Source organism: Carcharhinus amblyrhynchos, chromosome 10 (genome assembly GCF_965287045.1).
Source record: "Carcharhinus amblyrhynchos chromosome 10, sCarAmb.v2.hapA, whole genome shotgun sequence".
In the NCBI taxonomy this organism is placed as follows: domain Eukaryota; kingdom Metazoa; phylum Chordata; class Chondrichthyes; order Carcharhiniformes; family Carcharhinidae; genus Carcharhinus; species Carcharhinus amblyrhynchos.
Window position 1 is genome coordinate 87245436 of NC_137333.1, and position 26746 is coordinate 87272181.

The following is a 26746-nucleotide window of genomic DNA, read 5'->3' on the forward strand; positions in this document are numbered from 1 at the left end:
GAAGAGAAACTGTTCACGCTGCTGGAAGAGTAGAGAACCAGAGGACACTGACATATTGTGATTGATAAGGGGTGACATGAGAAAGATCTTTTATTATTGCAGCGATTGGTTAGAATTTTGAATCCACTGCCTGCAATGTGATAGTGACGGATTTAATTGCAGCTTTCAAAAAAGAATTGGGATAATTATCTAAAGAGAAAAAAATTACAAGGCTAAGGAAAAATGGTAGGGGAGTGGGATAACTGATTTGCTGTTGCAAGTGGACACAGTGGGCCTATTGGCCTCTTCCTGTTGTTAGGATCCTGGACCAGAATCCCAAGTTACATTTGGAAGCTGGACTAAACCCAAACAATTTTTCTATTTAAACATAAATATGAGGATGGGATGTGTCACTCCAGGACTAATTGCACTGATAAATTAGGGATCTTTCCTAGTAAAACAAACTGTATATAACAACTGTTTAAATATAACTAACAAATCAAGCAGCTTAACTATTAACAGTTGAACGTTATTTAAATATCAAAGGAAACAATTTCTAACTTTTATCTTTGTTTCTACTTCAAAAGCAACATTCCTCCTAAGTAAATGCCACTTTAAATGCAGTTAGCAACCATAAATATATTTTCTATAATGAGTGTAGGAAGTATTGAAGTTTTCCAAGAGAGATGAGTTTGAGCAGAACTGTCTTTAAACAAAACCCAGCCAGAGCTGAAAAGCTGCTTTCCCTCTTACAGACTTAGCTCCCCTGATTAACCACATCACATGACTCTGTAAACTAACCTAATCAAAAATCCATTAGCTCCATCTAAATAAATGCTGCATGGCTAAAATGAGTAATTATCCTGCACTCCTAGCACCTGAGTTAAATGTTTTTCAGACACACCGACTGCCTGTAACTTTAAGCTGAATTTTTGGACGTTCCCCTTAAACACAAAAAAAGTATGTCCATATCTACAATCATCACGCTGTGCTGCAACCAAGATTCTAAGGACAAAATAGTGTGGATATTAGAAATCTGGAATAAAAACAGAAAATGCAGTAAACATTCAGCACGTCTAGCTGGATCAGTAGAGAGAGAAATAACATAAGCATTTAGTATGATGACTTTTCACTAGAATATTTTTTCAAACGTGGCAATCATGAAAACTAGCCAAAGCTGACAAGTCTGAATAAAAGCTCATGACATGAAAATAATAGTTGCTTACAATTTAAGCCACAGGTAAACCCCATGTTGTTTCTTTTTGAATATCTGAAAGTTTATTTTCACCAGGGTCTTGGATTAGCCTAGAAGGCTTTGCTTTTCTCACTTTATTTGGTGCATTTTCCCATATTGTGGAAACTGTGATGAATTTTTGTCATATATAAGCATGAAAGGAGTTTGTACAATTTATATAAAAATAAAAAGATGTTATTTCAGGGAATAACCATTATTCTTGCATTTTAGAACTATTTTCTCCAGTAGCAAATGATCAGAAATCAATATTTGTTTTTAAATAAATAAATCAATTAATTATCAATAGTCAGCACTAATTTATTGACCACAATGTCATTCCAATGAAGGCAGCAGGTTGGCAAATTTAGAATGTAACCTGTTGCCTTTTCTCTCTCCCTTTTCAATCCAGCCTCCTGATGATATTTACAAACATTTAAAAGGAATGCCTTTATTTTAAAGGATGTTGAATTGAGGTTTTTTATATCTGCAGAAGAGAGCAGTAATCAAAATTGTTTCAACTGAAACAAGTATTACAGGGCCTCAGTTTTTCTGTGGTTAGCAGTTTCAAATGGTTTCAGAAATGCAGAAGATGAGGTCTGAAAATTCAGTTTGTACCTGAATGAAAATCACTCTTCCACAAAAGATCTGTGGTGTGTTCTCAACCTAGAAGTCTGGGGTGTGAAGTGATACTTGTGCAAAACATTCAATCCTTGTTGGTAACTGTACTGAACACACTGACTCCATACCAGTAAGGAGAGCATATGTTCCACTAAATATTTCAAATGCTTGTTGAAGTTTTTGAGTATATGGATGTTTGCTATAAGTATAAACAATTTAAGGGAATATATTGAATTTAATGCAAGCCATTCAACAGCAGCATATAAATATTGTAGACCATTTTTTAACGAAGGATTGGACAATTAAAAAATAATTGCATGGTAAGCCAATGTATCAGACCGCAGATGCATACCAGTTGAAACTTTGAACACAAGTCCTTACCCACCTGATGAAGGAACCTGAGACTCTGAAAGCTAGTGCCAAATAAACCCGTTAGACTTTAACTTGGTGTTGTGAGACTTCTTACTGTGCTTCTCCAATTGCCAGGCCCCTGTTCTCCCCCCTTTACTATCCCCCCATATCCTTCAGTTTCCTAGAATTGGGAGATGTAATCACAACGGGGCCGAACTGTTTGATGTAAGTTTAACAAAATCTATACCTTGATTTGCAAAGATAATTGAAAGCTCAGGTTTCAGTATGATGCACTTTAAAACCATGGGTTTGTCAGACAATTACATACAACTTGGTCGTTCACATTATACAATCACTATACAATCTTTGTCAAAGCTCTTCTAGACTTGAAACATTAGCTCTGTGCGCTCTCCCCAGATGTTTTCAGATTTGCTGAGAATTTTCCAACACTTTCTTTTTTGTTCCTGATTTCACTTACAAGTTTAAAAATGGTAAAACACACCAAGGACTCATTTACCTATATTTATGGTCCTGTGTACTTGTGCTCCATTTATTAAGGAACTTGAATATTCAAGCAGTAGGATTTCTCTGACCCATTTTGTGTCTTGCATTTTCTGGTCTCTATTACTTTATTCTTGCGCCACAATCTATATTGAATTGCATCTGCCCAATCTCTGACCTCTTTCATGTCTTCCTATGGTCTTTGACAACTGGAATCCAGGGCCCTGGAGATTTGCAGATTATTATCACTCAGGAGGAGTTTGGGATGCCTGTGCAAGTGGAAAGACATGCTTTCTCCCAGCCCTGTTTAAATTCCAGCTGCCCTTGCCCTTGCTGTTGCTATAGCCCATCTTTACCCATGTTGAACCTGCTGTATATTTTGTTTTATTGCTCTGCTCCAATGAAATATGCCCCAGTTTTACTAATCCCTATTCATAAATAAAGTCATTTATCGTTGTAAGACATTCAAAAATGGATACACTTTTACCTTGGTTGAAGTAATCATTTAAACTGTTTCGGCATTAGTTTTTTTTTGCTTTGATACTCCTGTGTCCTATCATTTATGAAACTTTGATCCCAATGTTTTTTTAAAGAAAACTTTCTTAACTTGTACTCCCACTTTGGCAGTTATGTAGCTGCACCTTCAAGCATATCTGCTCTTATTTGCTTTTAACAGCTTTTGATTTACTCTATACATCCCCTTTATTCTTCTTTGAAGTGTATAATTTAACATTTCCCTGAGGTAAATTTTATCTATCGTGTGTACAATCTGTTGTCCTGTGTATTAGTCTGATGTTGTTTACATCCACTCAAAAATTAACTACATTCCCTACCAGTTGTCACCTTAAAAATGTGATATTTGTATAACAAATATTTACATGATGCATATTTGGGGTCCAGAGCTAGGCCCTGAAAGATACCACTATTTACACTGCTCCAGTCATGAAAAACTTACATTAACCACAATGCTGTTCTCTATCCTTAAATCAATTCCTAACTATGCTGCCACATTGGCTTTGATGCCATGTGCTTTAATATTAACAGCAACTAAACCTATCATCAGCAAAACCACTATTTCTACAACACTGCCTGCATTTGTCAGCTCCCATCACCCTTGGGTAAGAAGTCCAAATTTTACCAGTTTTCCACACTTGTGCTACATATAATACAAAGTGGTTCCATCCTTAACTCTGCTGTACATATTCTATTCTTTACTATGTCTGTGTGCCACTCTAGTCCTCTCTTGCCCTATCTGGCTCCTTGGCCCTCAGTGTATTAATTTGAAAATTCTCTCATTTTATGAATTTTCTTTGGCTGTATTTCTCAATTTTTTACAGCCCTCATTCTTTGTCATTTTGATGGTTCCCCTAATTTGTCTGTCATCTTATGTGTACTGGTGCCAGCCAAGGCTATCTCACCACCACCTTCCTCAACTGTTCCAGTGTTGCTAAGTTAGAAGATTGCTAATTTGACATCCAGCATTGGACGAGGAGCTTTTCCTCCAATGAATATTGAGATGACAGAAGCCATTGTTTTGATTCTTCACACCAAACGTTGTTTCTTAACTACTAATTCCATCTCTCTCCTTGGTAACAGCCTACAATCAAGCCAAGTTTGTTCACGACTGTGGTGATCCTGAAAAAGCTTCCAATCTCCTATTTCTGCCATCACTATAACTCCCATTTCCATCTCCGTTGCATCAGTTGACTTCTCCCCTGCCTCAGCTCATCTGCAACCTCCAGAGTATTTCAACAAAAAAAACTGTCTGCTGGTGTCTCACATTCTACCCTCCATAAATTTGAGATCATCCTAAATTCTGTTGCCCAAGTCCTTTCTCACATGAAGTTCCAATCATCTATCACTTCTGTTCTCGCTGACCTACATTGCCTCCTGGTTAAACAACATCTTGAATTTAACATTCTCATCCTTATTTTCTAATTCCTCTGTGGCTTTGCCCCTCCCTCTCTCTGTAATCTCTTCCAGCCACACAACCCTTCCAGAACAATGATGTGTCCCTTTGTTATCCCTAAACTCGACTGTGCCAATGCACTCCTGGCTGGTCTTGTACATTCTACACTGTCTACACTTTAGGTCACCCAGACACTGCTGCTCATGTCATAACTCCCAGCAAGTTTAATTCCCTTGTTAGCCCTATGCTCAATGACCTGTATTGGCTTCCAGCCAAGCAGTGTCTTGATTTTAAAATTCTCAAAGTTGTTTTCAAATCTCTTCATGGTCAAGTCCCTTCCTGTCTATGTACTCCTCCGACCCTGTAACGTTCACCAGAGACCTTTAATTCTGGCCTCTTGTGCATTAACTATTTCAATTGCTCCATCCTTGATGAGCATGCCTTCAGTTGCCTAGGTCCAAGATGTGGACTCCCCTCCCTACATCTCTCTCACTTCCTTCCTTTAAGACACTTAAAATCTACCTCTTTGGTTTGGTCATCTGATCTAATATTTCTTTGTGGCTCAGTGTATATCTTTATTTTATAATGCTCCACTGATGTGCATTGGGATGTTTCATTACATTAAAAGTGCTATACAAATGAAATACATTAGAAACCTTTTTTTTGTCACCCCGTAATTGACTAAATAATTCAATATTTGTAAATTTGAATTGTGGGACTGACGCTCAGTTTTTCAAAACCAATTATTAAAAATTGGCTTAACTGTGTTGCTTTATGTTAAGAAATATGTTGGCTAGGATTTTCCAGCCCACATTGCTGGCGAGATCCGTTGCTGGAAAGTCCACCGTCTGTTTGCAGGTGATGGGGGGATCCCAACCATTGTTCTGTAATTTCGTAAATGGGATCTTATCTTGGGAATTTTTTTCCTTCATTGTCAAATCTTAGCATTTCCGATCACAGTATTGTTGCAGCACCTTCATAGCACCTGCAGCAGTACAATAAGAAGATTCACCACCAACTTCTCAGCGTAACTAGGGTGGACAAGCACTGCTGGCCTTGCCAGTCACGTCCTATATCCTGAAAATTAGTTTCAGAAAGAACCGAGATGATGGACAAGATTTAGGGAGGCAAGTAGCTATAGTTCACAAAGGACCATAGATATATTTCCATTAGAGCAAGACAGTTGTTTGTGCAGCTTGAGAGGTACGTCTGTGCATCAGGTGTGTAGCAAGGTAAGAGGGAAAGCCTGAATGATGAACCACAGCAAGTATGGGAACTGAACTTTTAAATTTAACTATTTAATTTCAATTTCATTTTACTGCACATGAAGGAGAAATAGTGCCTGGCAAGTCCTTGATCTGTAATTTCTGTACAGTGGCATCACTGAAATATTGCGCTGAGTACCAAAGTAGTTTTGGAACGAATGATTGATTATACAGTGTGGTTTATTTTTGGCATTCATTTTCTCTTTCCAGTTTTTATGGGATTGGGTTATAATTGCTTTATGTTAAGAAATATGTTGGCTAGGATTTTCCAGCCCCTATTGCTGGCGAGATCCGTTGCTGGAAAGTCCACCGTGCGTTTGCAGGTGAGGAGGGGATCCCAACCATTGTTCTGTGATTTCGTAAATTTTTTTAAAAACAAAAGTCAATTCAACACAGATTTTGTGCTTTTAGGGCATATCGGGCTGAGAAGCAAAGACTCAGCTTGTATATTGCAGGAGTATTGGATACTGAAGTCTGAAATATGAGATGCTAGTTATGTTATCTAACCTAAATTTAGAACTATAAAATGCTATTTACATGCCATCCTTTGGCTCACCACATTAATTCAATGAATAACTAAATTACTTTAGTTTCTGATTTAATCTATATGGTCTGCAGAGTCAACTCAGATGTGTTGGCATTAGGTCCTACAATTCTGTTAAGCAGCCTTTGACTAAGGAGGGGAAAATTGATGAAGTTTCTATTTGTGATTCTAGTCTCATGTCCCTAATCCCAAATACATGCATTTGAATGTCAGGTGAGGACATTGGGAATGAACGTCTGAGCACATGAATTGTGTGACCTGAAAGGCATACCAGAGGTAGCTGACATCCATAAAACTACCCTGATGAGTAGACAACTCCTTTAGGAGTAAAAGAGATATATTGGCAAAGGATGAGAATGATTGTATTGGGGGATGAAATCTACTTGGAGATCTTTACTGAAGGGAATGCAGAAATTCTGAAATGGTTACCATGGTACTGCATCAAATTGTAGTAATTTGTACAGCACTGCGTATCATCACTAAGAGCTGACGCAAAGCCATCCACTCTAATTCACCTTCTAGCTCTATGTGTGGTACTTTGCTGCACTTTAGGACTTGTCCTATGATCTGTCATTGGCAGGAATTTACTGGTCAGATTGTTATCTTTGTTGTGCTCTGTTCATATGCAGAAAGTGTTATTTGAGTAAAGACAGTCTTTTGATATGAATAGCTGGTGAGAATGGCATAGCTTTTCCTTTAATTTTTATTCCTCTGCAGTAATTGACTAAATAATTCAATATTTGTAAATTTGAATTGTGGGACTGATGCTCAGTTTTTCAAAACCAATTATTAAAAATTGGCTTAACTGTGTTGCTTTATGTTAAGAAATATGTTGGCTAGGATTTGCCAGCCCTTATTGCTGGCGAGATCCGTTGCTGGAAAGTCCACCGTGCGTTTGCAGGTGAGGGGGGGATCCCAACCATTGTTCTGTAATTTCGTAAATTTTTTTAAAAACAAAAGTCAATTCAACACAGATTTTGTGCTTTTAGGGCATATTGGGCTGAGAAGCAAAGACTCAGCTTGTATCGTAAATCATATTATTTTATTAATATCATTGAAGACCCAAGGTTGTTTAAGATTGTGCTTATTAGACACAGTTAAAGGATAGAGCAAATTTTATTTTCACAAACTGAAAGCTGTTTACATTTGGAGAAAACAAAACTACAGTTGCACTACTACTATAATGAATCATTTACATATTTCAAACCACTGTATGCAAAGCACGAACAATAATGCCATCTTTTTAATTGGTGTAGTATTGCAGCTATGAGATATACCAAGTTGGATTACTCAGGAATGAACATAACTTTCTCCCACGTGACACTCAAGTATCCTTATAGGAATAATAAGTTCATAAAAACCTGTTACAAATGCTTGGATAAGTTAGTTATACTTTTTATTGCATTCATTATTTTCTCATTTCTGCCCTCCAAATTCCTTCTCCATCTCTTCATATTGTGTATTGGCATTTATGTCATAGTGATGATAGGTTGTCACCAAAACAATTTTATAATTGACTTTAACAGGAAAGTTCTAATCAAAAGTACACTGGTGAAATATCATAAATTGTCTTTTTCTCTTTCCAGGTGATGATTGACCCACACGTTTTTATGTTTGTAATGCAGTTGCAAAAATGTATATTTGTATAGCACAACACAGCAACATTATGAAGCAAAATGAGACACAAAGCCACATTAGGCTTTATTAGCCCTGATAAACAAAAACTTGGCCGAAGAAAAAGATTTTGAGCATCTTAGAGGAAGAAAGCAAGATAGAGAATTGGAGAAGTTTTAGGAGGGAGTTGCAGAGTTGAGGGTCCCGGCAGATAAAAACATGGCTGCCAGTGATGGAGCAATTAAAATTGGGATTCTCAAGAGGTCAAAATTTGGTGAGAGTGCAAATATCTAGGAGGGTTATGTGGCTGAAGGAGATTACAGATATAGGGAGGGACAAGGCCATGGAGGGATTTGAAAACAAGGGTGAGAACTTTAAATTCAAGATGTTGCTTCACAAAGCCAACGTAAGTCAGCGGGAACAGAGGTGACAGATGATTGAAACTTAAGGACACAGGCAACAGAGTTTAGGATGATCTCAAATTTATGGAAGGTGGAATGCAAGATGCCAGCCAGTTTTGTTGGAATACTTTGGAGGTAATAAAGACAAGAATGAAGATTTCACCTGCAGATTTCAGCACCACTCCCAGTTCCCCTAAAAAAAACCCATTGCATTTGATGACTTCTAATATTGTATTCTTTGGTCTTAGAGACATCCTGCTTGCCATATGTCTCTTATTTTCATTATTTACCCCATTATAAAGTTGACTTTTCAAATTATGTTTTAATATCTGTGGTTTTATAATGGAACGTACACAACTTGGAAAGACTATGTTAAAATTAAATGACAGTGATAGTTAATGATCCATATAGTTATTCTTTACATCTGTGTGTGTAATTAAATAAATTGCTTATATTTTAGTTCTTTTCACAATTAACTTAGCTTTGTTCCTTGTCTTCTAGGACTTTTAGTCAGAAGAGAATTGCAATTGAGAAGGACTATGCTCAGGTAAGGTGTGAGTGAATTCCTTTTTTTTATAGCTCAGATATTGCATTATAGCAGAAACCATGTTTTAAATTCACAAACTAATGCCCATTGCCAAGGACCTTTGAGTAAAACAGGGCGAAGTAAATCAGTAAGTGATGATGAAATTAATTCAAACTAATATAAAGGCCTGCAATATGTAGGAGGAGGAAAAATGTTTGAGTTTTGAAATCCCAAGAAAAAATTGATTTTAAAGTATGTGACTAGGTGATGAATTTTGATTTCATTAAGGTACCAAGATAGGGGGAGTAGTGTTGGCACTTGAGGAAAGTTCAGAGGAATCATAACAGTTTTAATAGAGTAGTCAAATTAAAGAAGAGATTAGAACAAAGGAAAGAGTAGAGGCTTAAGCTTTTCCATGAATTCTTTACAAGTGTTTGTAAGAGGTACTAGAAAAGCCTCTCTGGTATGGGGACAGAATTCCAAGGGCCGAATTTTCATTCCCAAATTGGGTGCACAGCCAGAAAAATTCCTGACTCCCTAAACTTGACTTCTGCAAATGGCCAGATTTTTGTCCCATTGAGGGGAGTACGTGCTATGTAGAGTTGACTTTGCTGCCCCTGGGAACAATGCAGAGGCAGTCACAGAGCTGCTGAGTACTGAGGTGGGCTAGTGAAAAGGTTCACCTCAGTGCCCTGGACTTCATTCTAGTTGCAATAAAAACAGTAAAGTGAAAAAAAAACCCTCTAGCCCTTGATCCCATCAGCTCCCACATGCTCTCCATACCAAGACACCCTGACATACACACACACACACTCCCATTGAAAACTCTGGGGGGGGGGGGGGGCGAGGAGGACTTCTGGAATCAGGGTTTTGGTGCCATTTTGCTGACTCAGTAAAACTTCACGCCCAAATCTTGGATGGATGCCGGCTTCATAGGAAAGTAGGTGAAATGAGATGGAAATAATTATTTGGTACAAAGGAAAATGCGGAACTTTTTGGAGGATAGAGAAAATGTGGGAATTTTCAATGAGCCGGTTGAAGAATGAAGTTGGAAAAAGCAAAGATATGCAGCAGTAACCCTCCAAGAGACGTGAAGAAACTGCATTTGAAAAATCGTGACAGTAGTTCAATTATTTACTGAGAGTCATAATGGAGATCAGATTGTAGGGATTCAGAGATATTTCGCAGCAAGATGACTGGATGATGTTCAGTACCTAAACTAAAATTCTAACTGAATAGAGCAACATAGAACACTTTCCATTCATATTATAGTATCTAGATAGCTACAGAATACAGAAAGGGAAATATCAACAGTAGTGGCTGAATGCTTGGTGGAAGAAACTGTTCAAAAGTGGAGAAGTGAGCAAGTTCCCAGCAGTAGCTAACTCTGCTTTCAGTAGTGGCATGAAAAATTCCAGTTGTGGGTTGTGTGGTTCAGAGGTGTGAAGTGGCCATTGTGGTGATGGCAGGAAAGAGATCCAAGTCAGACAAATGGAATCTTCAAAAATGGGTGTGGGGTTGCTTAGTAAGGGAAGTGGGTGGGTGGCAGTGGTGAAGATAAGATCATGGCGATACTACGGAACAAGTTTCAAATCTAATGCATAAAAGGATTGATACTCTATGGAGGTGATGGGTGAGTACGATTTGATGTGGGACATTATACAAGGCAGTGGTTTGAACTAGTTGGAGTTTGCTGGCCTTCTATTTTGTAGAAAGAGCAAAAGGGTGGTGGAAATGTTAAATGCATTAAACATGTTTCATATGGCAGAGGTAATGGGTGAACTGGTGGTACAGTGATTAGCACTGCTGCCTCAACTGCCAGGGACCTGGGTTCAATTCCAGCTTTGGGTGACTATCTTTGGAGTTTATATGTTCTCCCCATGTCTGTGTAGGTTTCCTCTGGGTAGTCTGGTTTCCCCCCATAGCCCGAAGATGTATAGGTTAGGTGGATTAGCCATGTTAAATTTGCGGGGTTACAGTGATAGGGCAGAGGGTGAGCTTGGATGAGTTGCTGTTTTGACGAGTCAATGCAGACTCTGGGCTGAATGGCCTCCTTCTGCATTAAGGATTTTACAGTTCCAAGTTGACAATGTTGTAGAGCTGGAAGTAGGAGGAATTTTGCTTCATGCTCATGTTTGGTTTAAACAGGCAACGTCGCCAATTACTGCTCACCCTTTTCAAATAGCTTTTTCAGTTAATTCATTTCAAAGGTTTTAACTCTTCAGAAGTCCAGTTTTGCATGAATTACAATCATTCCTTTCTGAAAACCAAATAGTATTATGAATATACTGATTAGCTCTCATCAACCAAGGGGATTACTGGGAAATGAAATTGACAGAATCAGTTATGACTAAGGTTTAATTTCCCCTCCTCCCCTTGTTGAAACTGGGCTGGTGTGGGAGTAACAGTTAAACACCTCAATTAGACCACCCCAATCATCTCTGCTGAAGGGAATAGAAGCCTACTCTATATAGCTTTCATAATTTAATCTTTTAAGCTCCAATATCATTTCTGGTGAATCTGTGCTGCATCCATGTTAAGACTTATGCATTGTTACAATTATGTGGTTCTCAGACTCAATATAGTTATCCAGATGGGGACTAACTGGAGCTTTTAATAGCTGCAAAATAACTTTTTTTTTACATTTGTATTCTAGCTCTCCTGAGATAGACTAACATTTGATTTTTTAATTTTATTTTGTACCTGTACATCAGCTTTTTATGATGTCTGTACGGGGATTTCATTTCACTCTGCGCCTTTACAGTTCCGAACTTCTCACCTTTTAGGACCTGTCTTGCATGACCTCATGTTAAACTCTGTTCAGAACAGTTTTGCCCACTCATTTAATGTTTCCTTTAGCTGAACTTTGGGAACATTAAGGCAAAGACTTTCAATGCTATCATCAACTTCTTTATGGCCAGCTTTGTCTCCTCTCTCTTGCTTCTCATTCTAAATCAGACTTTGCAAAATATTTTCTGGCATGATTTAGAGGTTGGGTGTTAAATCTTACAACCCAGCAGTCACCAAAAAATGTTAACTCCAGTTCTCACCCCTACCTTTCTTGCCCTCCCATCCACTATTGTCACTGAAACCCTTATCTACATTTTTGTCACTTCAGTACTTGATTTCTCCAACCCCTATCTTGCTTGCCTGCCATTATTCAACCCTTCATAAACTCCCAACTAATCCTTTTTTTACACATTTTGATCCTCAGTTCTGATTTTCTCTGCTTTTTTACCATCACTCATGCAGCTGCTTCAATGCTCTCTGGAAACCTCTCCCTATATCCCCTTAGCTCTATTGCCCTATCCATCTTTAAAAAATAAATGAATCTATTTAACCAAGATATTGTTCACAACTGCTTCCAATGCGAGTTAGTGCAAATTTCTCGATTTTGTTTTTCCAGTTTTTTTTGTCTGATTCATCCACGTTTGTCTTGAATTTATTCCCAAGTCTGCTTATGTGCAAGGTTTGTCACATTCCTTCCTATCTAGATCCTGGCAGGTATAATTTGTGCTTTATATTGAGATTTATCTGCTGGCAAGATTAGTTGAGTGATTTCATAAGAACATAAGAAATAGGAGCAGGAGTAGGCCATCTAGCCCTTCGAGCCTGCCCCGCCATTCAATAAGATCATGGCTGATCTGTTGTGGCTCAGTTCCACTTTCCCGCCCTCTCCCCATAACCCTTAATCCCCTCTCTTATCAAAAACCCATCAACCTGCTTCTTAAAAATATTTAGCGAGGCAGCCTCCACCACTTCAACGGGCAGAGAATTCCAGAGATTCACCACCCTTTGAGTGAAGAAGTTCCTCCTCAACTCCGTTCTAAACCGCCTCCCCTTTATCTTGAGGCTGTGCCCCCTAGTCCTACTGTCTTTTTTGAGCGGGAAGAGTCTCTCCACCTCTATCCTATCCATCCCATTCATCATCTTATACGTCTCAATGAGATCTCCCCTCATTCTTCTAAACTCTAGCGAGTACAAGCCTAGTTTATTCAGCCTCTCCTCATAGCTCAACCCCCTCAACTCCGGTATCAGCCTAGTAAACCTCCTCTGCACTCCCTCCAGGGCCAAAATATCCTTGCGCAGGTGCGGCGCCCAAAACTGCACACAGTACTCCAGCTGCGGCCTCACCAATGCCCTATACAGTTGCAGCAAGACCTCCCTACTTTTATATTCAATCCCCCTCGCTATGAAGGCCAGCATCCCATTCGCCTTCCTGACCACCTGCTGCACCTGCAAGCTGGGTTTTTGCAACTCATGCACAAGGACCCCGAGGTCCCTCTGCACCGTCGCCTGCTGCAGTTTTTCGCCCCGTAAGTAATAGTCCTTCCTACCATTCTTCCTACCAAAGTGGACCACCTCACACTTGCCAACATTAAATTCCATTTGCCATTTCCTGGCCCATTCGCCCAGCCTATCTAGATCCTTCTGCAGACTCTCCACACCCTCCGCACAATTTGCCTTTCCCCCAATCTTGGTGTCATCAGCAAATTTCGACACCCTGCACTCGGTTCCCTCCTCCAGATCATCTATATAAATGGTAAATAGCTGAGGCCCCAGCACCGACCCCTGGGGCACCCCACTAGTCACCAACCGCCAATCCGAATAGCACCCATTGACCCCCACTCTCTGCCTCCTATTTGACAACCAATCCTCTATCCACGCTAACACCCTACCCCCAACTCCATGTCCCCTGACCTTCTGCAATAACCTCTTGTGAGGTACCTTGTCAAACGCCTTCTGAAAATCCAGAAAGACCACATCCACCGGCTCTCCTCTATCCACTGCCCTAGAGACATCCTCATAGAACTCCAGTAAATTTGTCAGACACGACTTCCCTTTAATGAAACCGTGTTGCGTCCGCCCTATCAAGCAATTCCCTTCAAGATGCCTCAAGATTTCATGTTGTAATTCTATCTGACAAGCTTTTAATAGGAATTGATTGTGCCCATAATTAAACAGAAGTACAGTAAAACTAAAATTCATTGGTAATATACTATTGTGTAATCACTGCAGTGCACTGACATAATTACGAAAAATAAAAAGAATGCCAGTCAGCTAAAGTGACATTTTAGTTTCCCCACCGATGGCGATTAGGTAGCAAAAATTGTTAGTCTGTGCAAGGGATGTCAAACATCTGGTGTGCAGGAGCAGCCTGATCAGGCCTGTCGTGTGATCTTTATAAGAAGGGGATGCAATTCTGCTGGGTGCTACTTTAACTGGCTGGGCGCTGCAACCCCACTGAACTGGATAATGTGAGAAAGACATTGGAGAAGAATTATAGGATGTACTGAGACAAGGGCATTAACTTTGTACACAAAGCAGTGGTTAAGGACCCAAGAACTGATGAAGGCATTGACACATGAAGTTTCAGGAAAGATGGGGACAGATTTGAGAGCTGACAACAGACTTAAGGAAAATGGAGAGGGGATGGAGTTTGGCTAATGACTTTCAAGAGTAGGGGGAGGGGGTATGCAAGAAGAAGGACGGCTAGAGGCAGCAGAGTGGATTGTTTCAATTTTGGTGATGAAGTCCTTGAGCTCCCTGCATTTGGAGATGAGGGTGGGGGCACGGGTAAGTGATAGGTTATCTTTTCTGTGTGTTTTTGTTAAGTAGGGTCTTGACGTGGTTCAGCATTATTTGGATGGCATAAGCCAGATGCACCCCAATCTGAGCCCCTTAGACGGTGTAAAAATAGAGGCTGTGCCAGATAGATTGTTGGGATACACAAGTGTTAGAGAATCTGTTAGGGTAAAGGTTTCAGTGATGGCTAATCACAGCAATGGCTAAAGAAGTCTTGTGGCAAATGACAGCCACTAGACAATTGAGATTTAGAAAGTGCAATTCAAAATTATTTGGAGTAGAATTTTTCACCAGGGCTGACAGAGAAGGAACTGTAATTAAATGACAGTCTGGGGACTCCCTTGAGTACATTCTAGGTATTTTAACTTGCATTCTAATCATGTTCATTTGAGACTTTAACAATTTAGGAAACAGAAGACAGTTTAGTCAAATAAATCAGGAAATCTGCAATAAGACTTATGTAGACTTATACCTGTTAAAGACAGGGTGGGACTGGACTAGCATACTACAGCTCTTGATTTCCAGTTCAGCTTTGGGCGCAGTTTGACACTCAGTCTCTGTTCTCTCTCCATAACTTCTGCTTCCCACTGGACAGCAGTTATTTGCTGCGCAACTTGTTGACTGGAAGCTGCTGTTTATTAACTCATTCCAAACCACAGCCTACAACAGGATCAATGATTTGCATTCTAATTGGCCTAATTAGGGTGAGGCTAATTCTTAATTGACTTGATGGGTGAGTGATCAATCTGTGATTGGTCTAGGTGGGCATGATCAGTTCCTCTTTTGTTTCTCAAGGGTGATTGTCATCAATTATTAATATTGTTTTCCATTGTCCTGTGTCTGGCCCTTTTAAAGTATCAGTTACTTTTGGGACCATCCTTCTCATTAAACCTTGTTTCTTTATCTTGAAAAAAAATAAGTAAAGTATGTTTTATGATATCTCTCTTGCCTATTTGTTCATTTTTTAAAAAGGTTTTTATTTATTAGTCACAAGTAAGGCTGACATTAACACTGCAATGAAGTTACTGTGAAATTCTGTTAGCCGCCACAGTCTGGCACCTGTTTGGGTCAATGCACCTAACCAGCGCATCTTTCAGAATGTGGGAGGAAGCCGGAGCACCTGAAGGAAACCCATGCAGACACTAGGAGAACGTTCAAACCCCACACATTCAGTGATCCAAGCCAGGAATCGAACCCAGGTCCTTGGCGCTGTGACGCAGCAGTGCTAACCACTGTGTCACTGTGCTGCCTATTTGTTTAGAATGGTGAAAATATGCTGCCATGTCCCCATGATAGATATATTGAGCTCATCTCAAAATGTAATGTAATTGGCATTAAATCAGATCTTCGTCAGTGACACCGTGTTTTGTATAGACTGTTGTCACTTCTGTTTGGTTACTTGGATTGAATTACTTTTGAAACAAAGGACAGAATTAGAAAATTGCTTATAACATTAAAACTGATAAAGAAATTTACAATAGTGTTATGTATAGAGTGTGAGAATAATTTTCATGTCTGCTTTTACTTGCATAAAGACAGCATGTGATATCTGAGAACATAAGTTAATTGGATGTCTAATTGATCTAAAAGGAACTTCATTTAAACAGATGTTTGTCAGTATTTTTGCTGAAGACAACTGCTTTGCTATAGTATGTTTTTGTATCTGGCAGTGCTTGATATCAGTTAATTAAACTTGAGAGTAATTTTGCAAAACTTAAAAGTCACAGCAATTACACAGTTTAGGTTAGATATATATAAAGTCAAAGCTCAAGCGATTGGTGTGCTTAATGTGGCAGTACATTCAACTAGTATTAAAATTAAAAGCGCAGTTACAAAAGTTAATTAAATATCATTCTAAACTTACAAAATTTACAAAAAGATGGTTATGTACTGTGAAAAGCACTGGCAGTTTAAATTCTGCTGACAAGGTGGCATGGTGGCAAGCACTGCTGCCTCACTGCCAAAGGCCCGGGTTCAATTCTGGCCTTGGGTGACTGGCCAGGCTAAATTGCCCCAAGACATGTAGGCTAGATTCATTAGCTATGGTAAATGCGCAGAGTTACAGGGATAGAGAAGGGTGATGGGCCTGGGTAAGATGCTCTTTCAAAGACTCGGTGTAAACTCAGTGGGCTGAATAGCCACCTTCGGCACTGCAGGGATTCTTTAAAATCCTTTAAAAATCACAAGATAAACTGCACTAATTTAATGCACAAGGCTGAATGTTTTAATACATGTTTTTCTTTGAAAAATAGGACTTTGAATTTATACATTGGAACTGATCATTTTAATTGGGAGGGAGGTGGATGAAGGGAGGAGGTACCAGTAATTGTTCAACCTTGATAGCTTGCTTCATTGCCTTAAGTGGAAAAACCTATGACCAATGGAAAAAAACCTATGAAAAAACAAGTTTGAATATAATGCTGAAAACCAGCTGTGTGATCATGAGCTAGTGTCCCAAAATTCAGCATAAAACCATGTTAGGTTTTAGCTTGGAGTAAGTAAAACTAAAATTAATCATTGAAAATCAATTCTCTGACACTTGCAAATTGGAAGTAAATAGAACCATAAAATCCCCGCTGTGCAGAAGGGGGCTCTTCAGCCCATTGAGTTTACACCGAATCTTCAAAAGAGCATCTTACCTAGGCCCACCACCCTTCTCTATCCCTGTAACCCAATTCATTTGCCATAGATAATGAATCTAACCTACACGTCTTGGGGCAATTTAACATGGCCAGTCACCCAAGGTCAAAATTGAACCCCTCACTGAGGCAGTAGTGCTTGCCATCATGCCATCCTATCAACAGAATTTAAATTGTCAGCAATTACTGCAAGTTGAAAAAGAGATGCTCAATACTGTATATATAATGTGTGTATTACATGAAACTGACTTGTATCATTGCCTGAAGTTTATTAATTCATTCTCTGCTGTATTTGGAGCACTTGGGATTGGCTGAGTTTGGCAGGATTTATTCGGCTAGATCGACAGAAATGCTTTTGAATGACTGAGCAATAGGTGTTTGTAATAATAGGAATGTTCATAGATTTCAGTTTCTTTGCAGCAAGGGTAATAAACTGTGCAGTAGTCACTAGTGTTGAACTTCACAGCAGGTGGTGGTTATGGTGAAGGTTCTAAATCTGAGACCATCACTTGTAATTTGTAATTTCCGCCATGTCTCAATCCCTTAGGTTGTCGTGTAGCATTTGTCTATTGTCATGGAAGCTGGAAGCCTGCTAATGCTGTGACTGCCGAGTTAAAGGCGCAGAAGTAAAACTTGATTTCACAAGGACCCAAAGTTTCTCAGTGCTTCGTAACTTTGCTGGGCAACACAGCAATATCAATAAGCTAAACTGGAAAAATACAGCAGCATTGATAGGTATCAATGTAGCAGATGTTGCAGGGAAGGTAGCCAAGTAATAAAATATGAGTAGTTGTAACACTGTTTGAGGTATTGTTTATAAAGTAGTGCACAAGTGTTAGAAATTGTGCCAAGGCTTTTCTGTTGCGATATTTCAGGTGCGAATGTGTTTCACAGTAATAACTATTCTACATCACGAGTAAGCAGCTTCAGTTTAACAATGAGTTGTGTTAAACAATTAAAAAGTAATGGATGTTTTTAAAAATAGTACAATATTTTTTCACTAAGAAAAACATCAATAATGTTGAACAAATTTCTGTTTAAATTATTGCAATAAGAACTGTCACAATGTAACTTCTACTACAAAAACAATTTAAATTTCAAATATTCACAAAACGTCCTACAAGAGAAGTTGGACTCTGCAGGTATTCCCTCAACCCCAATATTCACCCTTCCACTTCCACTATTTACAAACAGATGGAAAACTTTAAAAACTGTCACAGAGGCAACTTTTGATTATTTTTCTCTTTTACTTTTAATAAAATGCTGAATTCTGAATTGGAGCCTAGGGACTTATTATCTTCCATGCCATGGTTATATTTCTGGCACTTGTTGTTTGAGCATAAAATTATCAACATGGCACTCAGGACATCAGCCTATCCTCTCTGTGACTCCAAATCTGAGCTGACCGTGGTTTTGGTGTTTCCAGTAGCTGGTTTTGCGGAACAGAGTCCTTGTCCCAAACAAACAAGCTACCATATAATTTGATCTTTCTTTACATCCTAGCTATAACTGTAACACTACACTCTGCACCCTCCTTTCCTTCTTTGTCTGTACAACATGCAAGAAACGATACTTTTGCTTTGTCTGTACAACATGCAAGAAACGATACTTTTCACTGTATGCTAATACATGTGACAATAAATCAAATCAAAACATTTGGACCTATTTCTTTGCATCCTCAAATGCAATGTGACATCATTGCGAAAAAATAGATTGGCAGTTGTTGGAAATGATTTTCGACAGTGTTGCACAATTTTGTTTTGACTGAAAATAACTTTCTCAATTGATTTAAGATGATTTCAGAATGTGTAGCTCAGTTACCCCCAGTTCTGAATCACAAGTTGAGTTATGGCATCTGTTTTCAACTTTTGCTAGTGCCACATGGTTGGTCCGTGGGGTAAGAGATTGACTGCACAAGGGAAAAGGTCCCGGTTAGTCATTCAATATGTTGCCACATTGATTTTGTTGTTCTGCAGATGATTTTGGTATAAGCATAGTGTCAAATGACTGGGAGTGCAAATGCTCAGTTGATGGCATATGTTGCACTTCACACTCTTCTATCAAATTCCGGCCCTTATACACTCTTCAGTTCATGAAAATTGTGTAAAGATACATGAATTGTTTTCACTCAACAAATGTTGTGGATTCATGAGTTTCCAACAGTGAAGTTTTTAATACTGCGTTGAAAACATCTTGCGTATTCTGAAGACCATTGTATTTGCTTTAGCCAAGCAATTTGACTAGGAAGCCAATAAAGAATTGATTTCATTTTTAGTATTTAATTCATCTAATGGTACTTTTATCAGTACATTGTATAGGCTGTGTTGTCTTAGTTTTGCAGTTGATGGAGTCTAATGCTGAAATCTGCTTGTTCAAAGGGTGACAGGTTGTTTATTCTACTCCATTATAGCTCAAGGAGATTCCTTGTCACCTTGGCCCATAAAACTGCAATTATTTGTTTTGATTCCATTTAGCTTTGATATCTGAAGTTCTCCAGGGGATTACATGACACACAACAAAGCTGTAAAACAGCAATATAAATAAAAGAATGGTGGAAGCATATTGGCATTTATAAATAATTTTTTCTTTAAAAGATACGGGAGGTGGGAGGGAATGCATCTTCAGAATTCAGATGCCGCTACATAAAACCTCCACTTTGTATCACAAAACGTGCATAATGTAACATACCAAGTAGTTGGAATGAATTTAATTATTGAAATCAGCTTAATCCTATTCAGCAGACAGTTTAGCTTGAGTATTAAATGCTGAGTTCCTGAAGTGAAAAGTGCACTGTGAGTCTCAAGTGTGTTATTGTACCACCTTGCAACAGTGTGGAACATTGTGATAGCAGAAGACAGACCAAGTGTTGTGTTGCTGCAAAACCCTAATTAGGAGTAGGAGTCGTCAGAAGGCTTTGTTGGTGATGATCTCATTGGGTAATTAGAGTAACACCAGGCAGGCCAGCAAAAGGATTGAGAGAAATTTATGAATAAGAAAATTAGCATGGCCATTGCAAGGCAGTCAAGTTACTCAATGAGCTTTAAATGCAAAACGTTTTCTTAAGTCCATGTTTTGAAACTGAGTAGCCGTCAGCTGTTAATTTGTTTGTTCTAACAGTAAGTAATTTATTTTTACATTCTCTATAATCTATCAATGGTTCGGAACTAATGTTCTACTGTTGTGTAATACCCTCCCGCACCACTCATCAACCTCCTCCTCTTCATTTTAAGATGCGCCTCAAAGCCAGTGCCTTCTCTCGGAACCCCTGTGTGGTGACTTGATTTTCTATGTTTAAAGGCTCTCTATATAATACAAGTTGCGTTATCTGTCATTGCTATCTCTGTTAAGGCTTTTAATTGTATTTCTTTACCTACCCAACTTGTCCTTTAAAGACAGATGGTATTTTAGGCTTGCCCTTTGACATTCAATAGCATTACCATTGCTGAATCCCCACTATCAACATCCTCGGAGTTAGCATTGATCAGGAATTGAACTGGACTAGCAAGATTAAAAATGTGTCTACAAGAGCAGGAATCCTGTGGCAAGTAACTCACCACCTGATTTCCCAAAGACTGTGCGCCATCTACAAGGCTCAAGTCAGGAATGTGATGGAATATTCTTTACTTGCCTGGATGAGTGCAGCTCGAACAACACATTCAGGACAAAACAGCCTGCTTGATTGGCAGCCCATCTACAAACATTTACTTCCTCCACTGCTGATACACAATGGTAGCAGTGTGTATCATCTACAAGATGCACTGCAAGAATTCATCCAGGCTTCTTAGAAAGCACCTTTCAAACCCACGATTGTAATGACCATCTAGAAGAACAAGGGCAGTATACACATGGGAATACCACCTGAAAATTCCCCTCCAAGCCACACTAGTACTATACTTACTTGGAAGTATATTGTTGTTTCAACACTTTCACTGGGCCAAAATCCTGGAACTCCCTTCCTTACAATAATGTGGACTTACCGATAGTACATGGACTGTATTGGTTAAAGATGACAATTTACCATCACCTACTTGAGGGCAGTAAGTAATTGGCAATGAATGCTGACCTAGCCAACGATGCCCACATCCTTTGAATGAATATGCACTGAATAGTGAAAAAACTTTGGTAATAAATGTGTCCTGTATATTTCAATCACAGCTGTGGTTTACTGCGGCAATGTTGCATAGCAGTACGGATCTATTCACAGCCAACGTTTGCAAGGCATAAAATTGGAGTTGGACTATCCAATTGTCGCCAGAACAAATAACCAACATTTCCCATTAACAAAACGTTCTCAAACAAGGATGTACAGGGGAGGAAGTCACTTTTGAGTTATTGAATTTTACTGTTGTGTCGTTCATCCCTACTTTCTATCACAAATCAAATAAAGAGCCATAGACAAAAACAAAATAGGAGGTGACTGTCAGCAAGCCAATACAGATGACTGAAATTGCGTTGCCTTACTTCAAGGTAATTTGCAACTTCTTGACCCCTGGGCTGAATGAAAATCAGCCATCGCGCTTTGTGACTCCTGCCAGAAAATGTGAGAGAGAAACCTGAAGAAATTAGAAGGCTTTACTCATTTCAAAGTTGGCAGTTCACTGAAGTATTCTGTAGTTTATCACTGAGATTGCTGGTGGTGAGCACTTATAGAAGAGGAGAGAATTATTTTAGATGCATGTTGGGTCATTGGAATTATAACCAGCTATGTGGTATAATTAAGCTATCGGATCAACGTTGGATACATGAACATTAACAAGACCTTTGACAAGGTATCACATGGTAGGTTGTTGCCCGAGGTTAAATCTCACAGGATCCAGGGTGAGCTAGCCAATTGGATACAAAATTGGCTCAATGACAGAAAACAGAGGGTAATTGTAGAGGGTTGTTTTTCAGGTAGAGGCCTGTGACCAGTAATGTGCCTCAGGGATTGGTGCTGGGTTCACTGTTATTTGTCATTTATATTAATGATATTGATGAGAATTTAGGAGGCATGGTTAGTAAGTTTGCAGATGACACCATGATTGGTGGATAGTGAACAGTGAAGAAGATTATCTAGAACAGCAACAGGATCTTGATCAACTGGGCCAGTGGACTGATGAATGGCAAATGGAGTTAATTTAAGGTGCTGCATAAAAGTAAGTTGATGCATTTTGGTAGATCAAACCAGGGCAGGGCTTAGTCATTTAACGGTAGGGCATTGGGGAGAGTTATAGAACAGAGATCTAGGGGTGCAGGTTCATAGTTCCTTGAAAGTGGAGTCACTGGTGGACATAGTGGTGAAAAAGGCATTTGGCATGCTTGGTTTCATTGGTCAGAACGTTGAATACGGAACTGGGATGTCTTGTTGAAGTTGTACAAGACATTGGTAAGGCCACACTTGAAATACTGTTACAGTTCTGGTCATTCTATTTTAGAAAGGGTATTATTAAACTAGAAAGAGTGCAGAAAAGATTCACTAGGATGCTACCGGGACTTGATGGTTTGAGTTATAAGGAGAGGCTGAATAGCCTGGTACTTTATTCAAGTCTATTCCAGGAGGCTTAAGGGTGATCTTATAGAAGTCTGTAAAGTAATGAGAGGCATAGATAAGTTAGATACTCAAAATCTTTTCCCAAAGATAGGGGAGTCTAAAACTTGAGGGGATCAGTTTAAAGTAAGAGGGGAGAGATACAAAAGAGTCCAGAGGGGCAATTTTTTCACACAGGGTGGTGAGTGTTTTGAACAAGCTGCCAGAGGTGGTAGTAGAGGTGAGTACAATTTTGACTTTTAAAAAGCGTTTAGACATGTCCATGACTCAGATTGATATAGAGTTATATGGACCAAACACAGGCAATTGGTACTAGCTTAATGGTAAAACAGGGCAGTGTGGACAAGTTGGGTCGTAGGGCCTGTTTCCATGCTATAAACGTCTGACTCTATCAGCAGGTTAATCAGTTTAACAGTGCCAGCTAATCTTACTGTTGTGTCTGTGACATACTTCATTTTTCGTAACATTCTAAGGGGTCATTTTTAGTGACCCCTTAGCAGGAGGAGTGATGTCCACACTGCTTGCAAAGCAGTCCAGAGAGATTTTTTGGGGGGAAGAAATAAGAGCATGCCATTTAGCCCCATGGACCTGCTGTTCCTATCAATAAGATCATTTGGGGCGGCATGATGGCACAGTGGTTAGCACTGCTGCCTCACAGCGCCAGGGGCCTGGATTCGATTCCCAGCTTGGGTCACTGTCTGTGTGGAGTTTGCACATTCTCCCCATGTCTGCATTGGTTTCCTCTGGTGCTTCGGTTTCCTCGCACAGTCCAAGATGTGTGGCATGGCCATGCTAAATTGTCCTTTAGTGTCAGGAGGACTAGCAAGGGTGAGTGCATGGATTTATGGGAATACGGCCTGGGAGGGATTGTGGTCGGTGCAGACTGGATGGACTGAATGGCTTCCTTCTGCACTGTAGGATTCTGTGACTGAACTGTCTTAACTTTCTTGTCTGTTCTGCCATAACTGTACACTCCTCTTTAGATCTAAAATCTTTTATTTGACCATAAATATATTCAATGACTCAACCTGCACTCCTTTGTACAGGTTTCTACAATGTTGTCACATTTGAAGGATCTGTAAGATATCAGTTTATTATAGATAATGCAGTTACAGCTGTTCCATTTATTTGCTAATACGCAAAAGCAATATTATGTTGTGTTTATTATGCCTATTAGAATGTTCTATCAATTTTCTCCACTTCACACTCCCTTCCAAAAGCTGGTGTTCAATTTTGCTAACACAGCTAATCTCTTAAATGACCATTCTTCATCTTTGAGTCTATTTGGTAAGTGTCAGTAGGTTATAATTGATACAACAGTGTACATTTGCCCCACTTGTATTTGAGACTGTTTGTAAATATCAGTTAGTTTACAGGTTTGCCTTGCCTACCAGATCTAATTACTTGTTCAACTGAGCATGTGCTAACTGGAGAATTATGATTATTAAATAAAATGTTTTTAAAAATATGTATTTTTTGATGAATCATGTTTAAAAACTGAACATCCATCTTTGGAAAGCTTATTAAACGGGTGCATAATTGCAAGAGCTTTCTTTTTCGGAGCATTATCCTTCCCACTGTTCTTCACCCCAACCCGACAAAAGCTTTGGAAGATCCTACAGCACAATGAGTTGATTCAGAAAATTCTGATTCTGATCTTTGACAAGTGGTACGAATAAATCAACGGTACTGAACAAGTTGACAGAACTTGAATCTAAGTTCTTGTTCTTTTGAGGTTAGGTCAAGCTGGATATCTCACAAAAGGATCTATGTTTGTCGTTTTACGTCTATAGTTATTTAATGATACTAAATTTTACTTTGTGAGAGAAACCATGTGGTTCTTGGAGGAAACTTGACGACAGCTTGTAAGCTGATTGCTTTCATTAGAAAGAATTGCCTTTCATTACTTATTTATTGTCCTTTCTATCTAACTTTCTTTTAAAAAAGAAAAAGGATGAGCAGTGATATATTCCTTATGAAACATGTGGTTGTAGTTTCACATTCTTTTTGTTTGATATGTCATATGACACATTACCTAAATCAGACTTTTAATGGCTGCAGTGCAGTGGTAACTAGGTTACACATGGATAAGAGGAAGGCTGTGTATATTTTGTCACTTGGCATATTTCCCAGAATAGCATTCCTGCATACTGGATAATAAAATGCCATTAGTGTTTGGAGAACTAAGGGCTGTGGTGCTGGTACACAGTGTTTTTATAACTTCCGTCTGTGGGCTTAACCAGGAAAGCACTAGTCTGAAGTAAATCCTGCTTCAATTTACAGAAGGTCAAAAAAGGCTGCATTCAGTCAGTACTCTGCAGGCATCTGAACTGCAGCACAGCAGAATTATGCATATATATTAATTGAGTTAAATTTCATAACTGATTTATGCAGAAAAAATTGCAATTGGTACAACTTTTAGATCACTGAATCACCATTCTTTGAGGAGTAAAACAATGTTGCCCAGTAGAAATTGATTACCACCCACAAGCACGGGTATGATATTGCCAGTTTAGCAACATTTACTTCGGTAACTGTACTTTGTGTATACTTACTTAACCAACCTTTTGTTAAATTTATGCTAGAATTTCAAATGTTATCAGGATGGCACATTTTCATGCTGCTTCTATGCTTTAATTAGTCTGAGAGGTCCTTCAACTTCTTCAGAATATTAGCTGAAACAAAAACATATCAAAGCTGTTATCAGGATGCTGCAAGAATACCAGTGTATGGTGAAAACATTTATACTGTATGAGAAGAGAATGCTGATTGGTTGGCAAATGGACTCTGGTAGAGGAGTTGCCATTGAGAATGTACCAGTTGATGATGACTGACAGATAACTGCCAAGCATTAAATTTTAAACAATACTTGAAAGTTATCTGTTAGTGACCAACTGTGGTTTGCCAACTAATCAACATTCTCTTCTCATAGAGTATAAATTGTTGTTTTCCTCTTATATTGATCAGACTTAGGAGCAGAATTAGACCACTCAACCCATCGAGTCTGCTCCGCCATTCAATCATGGCTGATAATTTTCTCATCCCCATTCTCCTGACTTTTCCCCATAACCGCTGATCCCCTTATTAATCAAGAACCTATCTATTTCTGTCTTAAAGACACTCAATGACCTAGTCGCTGCAGCCTTCTGCGGCAAAGAGTTCCACAGATTCACCACTCCCTGGCTGAAGAAATTTCTCCTCATCTCTGTTTTAAAGGATCTCCCTTTAGCCTGAAGTTGTGCCCCCTGGTTCTAGTTTTTCCTACTATTGGAAACATCCTCGCCTCGTCCGCTCTATCCAAGCCTCATAGTATCCTGTAAGTTTTAATAAAATCCCCCTTCATCTTATATAAGAACATAAGAACATAAGAAATAGGAGCAGGAGTAGGCCATCCAGCCCTTCGAGCCTGCCCCGCCATTCAATAAGATCATGGCTGATCTGTCGCTGCTCAGTTCCACTTTCCCGCCCTCTCCCCATAACCCTTAATCCCCTCTCCTATCAAAAACCCATCAACCCGCATCTTAAAAATATTTAGCGAGGCAGCTTCTACCACTTCAACGGGCAGAGAATTCCAAAGATTCACCACCCTTTGAGTGAAGAAGTTCCTCCTCAACTCCGTTCTAAACCGCCCCCCTTTTATCTTGAGGCTGTGCCCCCTAGTCCTATTGTCTTTTTTGAGCGGGAAGAGTCTTTCCACCTCTATCCTATCCATCCCATTCATCATCTTATACGTCTCAATGAGATCTCCTCTCATTCTTCTAAACTCTAACGAGTACAAGCCCAGTTTATTCAGCCTCTCCTCATAGCTCAACCCCCTCAACTCCGGTATCAGCCTAGTAAACCTCCTCTGCACTCCCTCCAAGGCCAAAATATCTTTGCGCAGGTGCGGCGCCCAAAAATGCACACACTACTCCAGTTGCAGCCTCACCAATGCCCTATACAGCTGCAGCAAGACCTCCCTACTTTTATATTCAATCCCCTTCACTATGAAGGCCAGCATCCCATTCGCCTTCCTGACCACCTGTTGCACCTGCAAGCTGGGTTTTTGCGAC

At 39.3% G+C, this 26746-nt stretch overlaps 1 protein-coding gene across 2 annotated transcripts in view; it reads left to right on the plus strand.

Moving 5' to 3' along the window:
* fchsd2 (FCH and double SH3 domains 2) overlaps positions 1 to 26746 on the plus strand; it is a 244362-nt gene that overhangs the window by 17634 nt on the left and 199982 nt on the right. For both annotated transcript variants that reach the window (XM_080197533.1, XM_080197534.1), the window contains exon 3: positions 8918 to 8963. In XM_080197533.1, coding sequence (XP_080053659.1) covers positions 8918 to 8963 — 46 coding nt within the window. The remainder of the gene's footprint in view (positions 1 to 8917; positions 8964 to 26746) is intronic.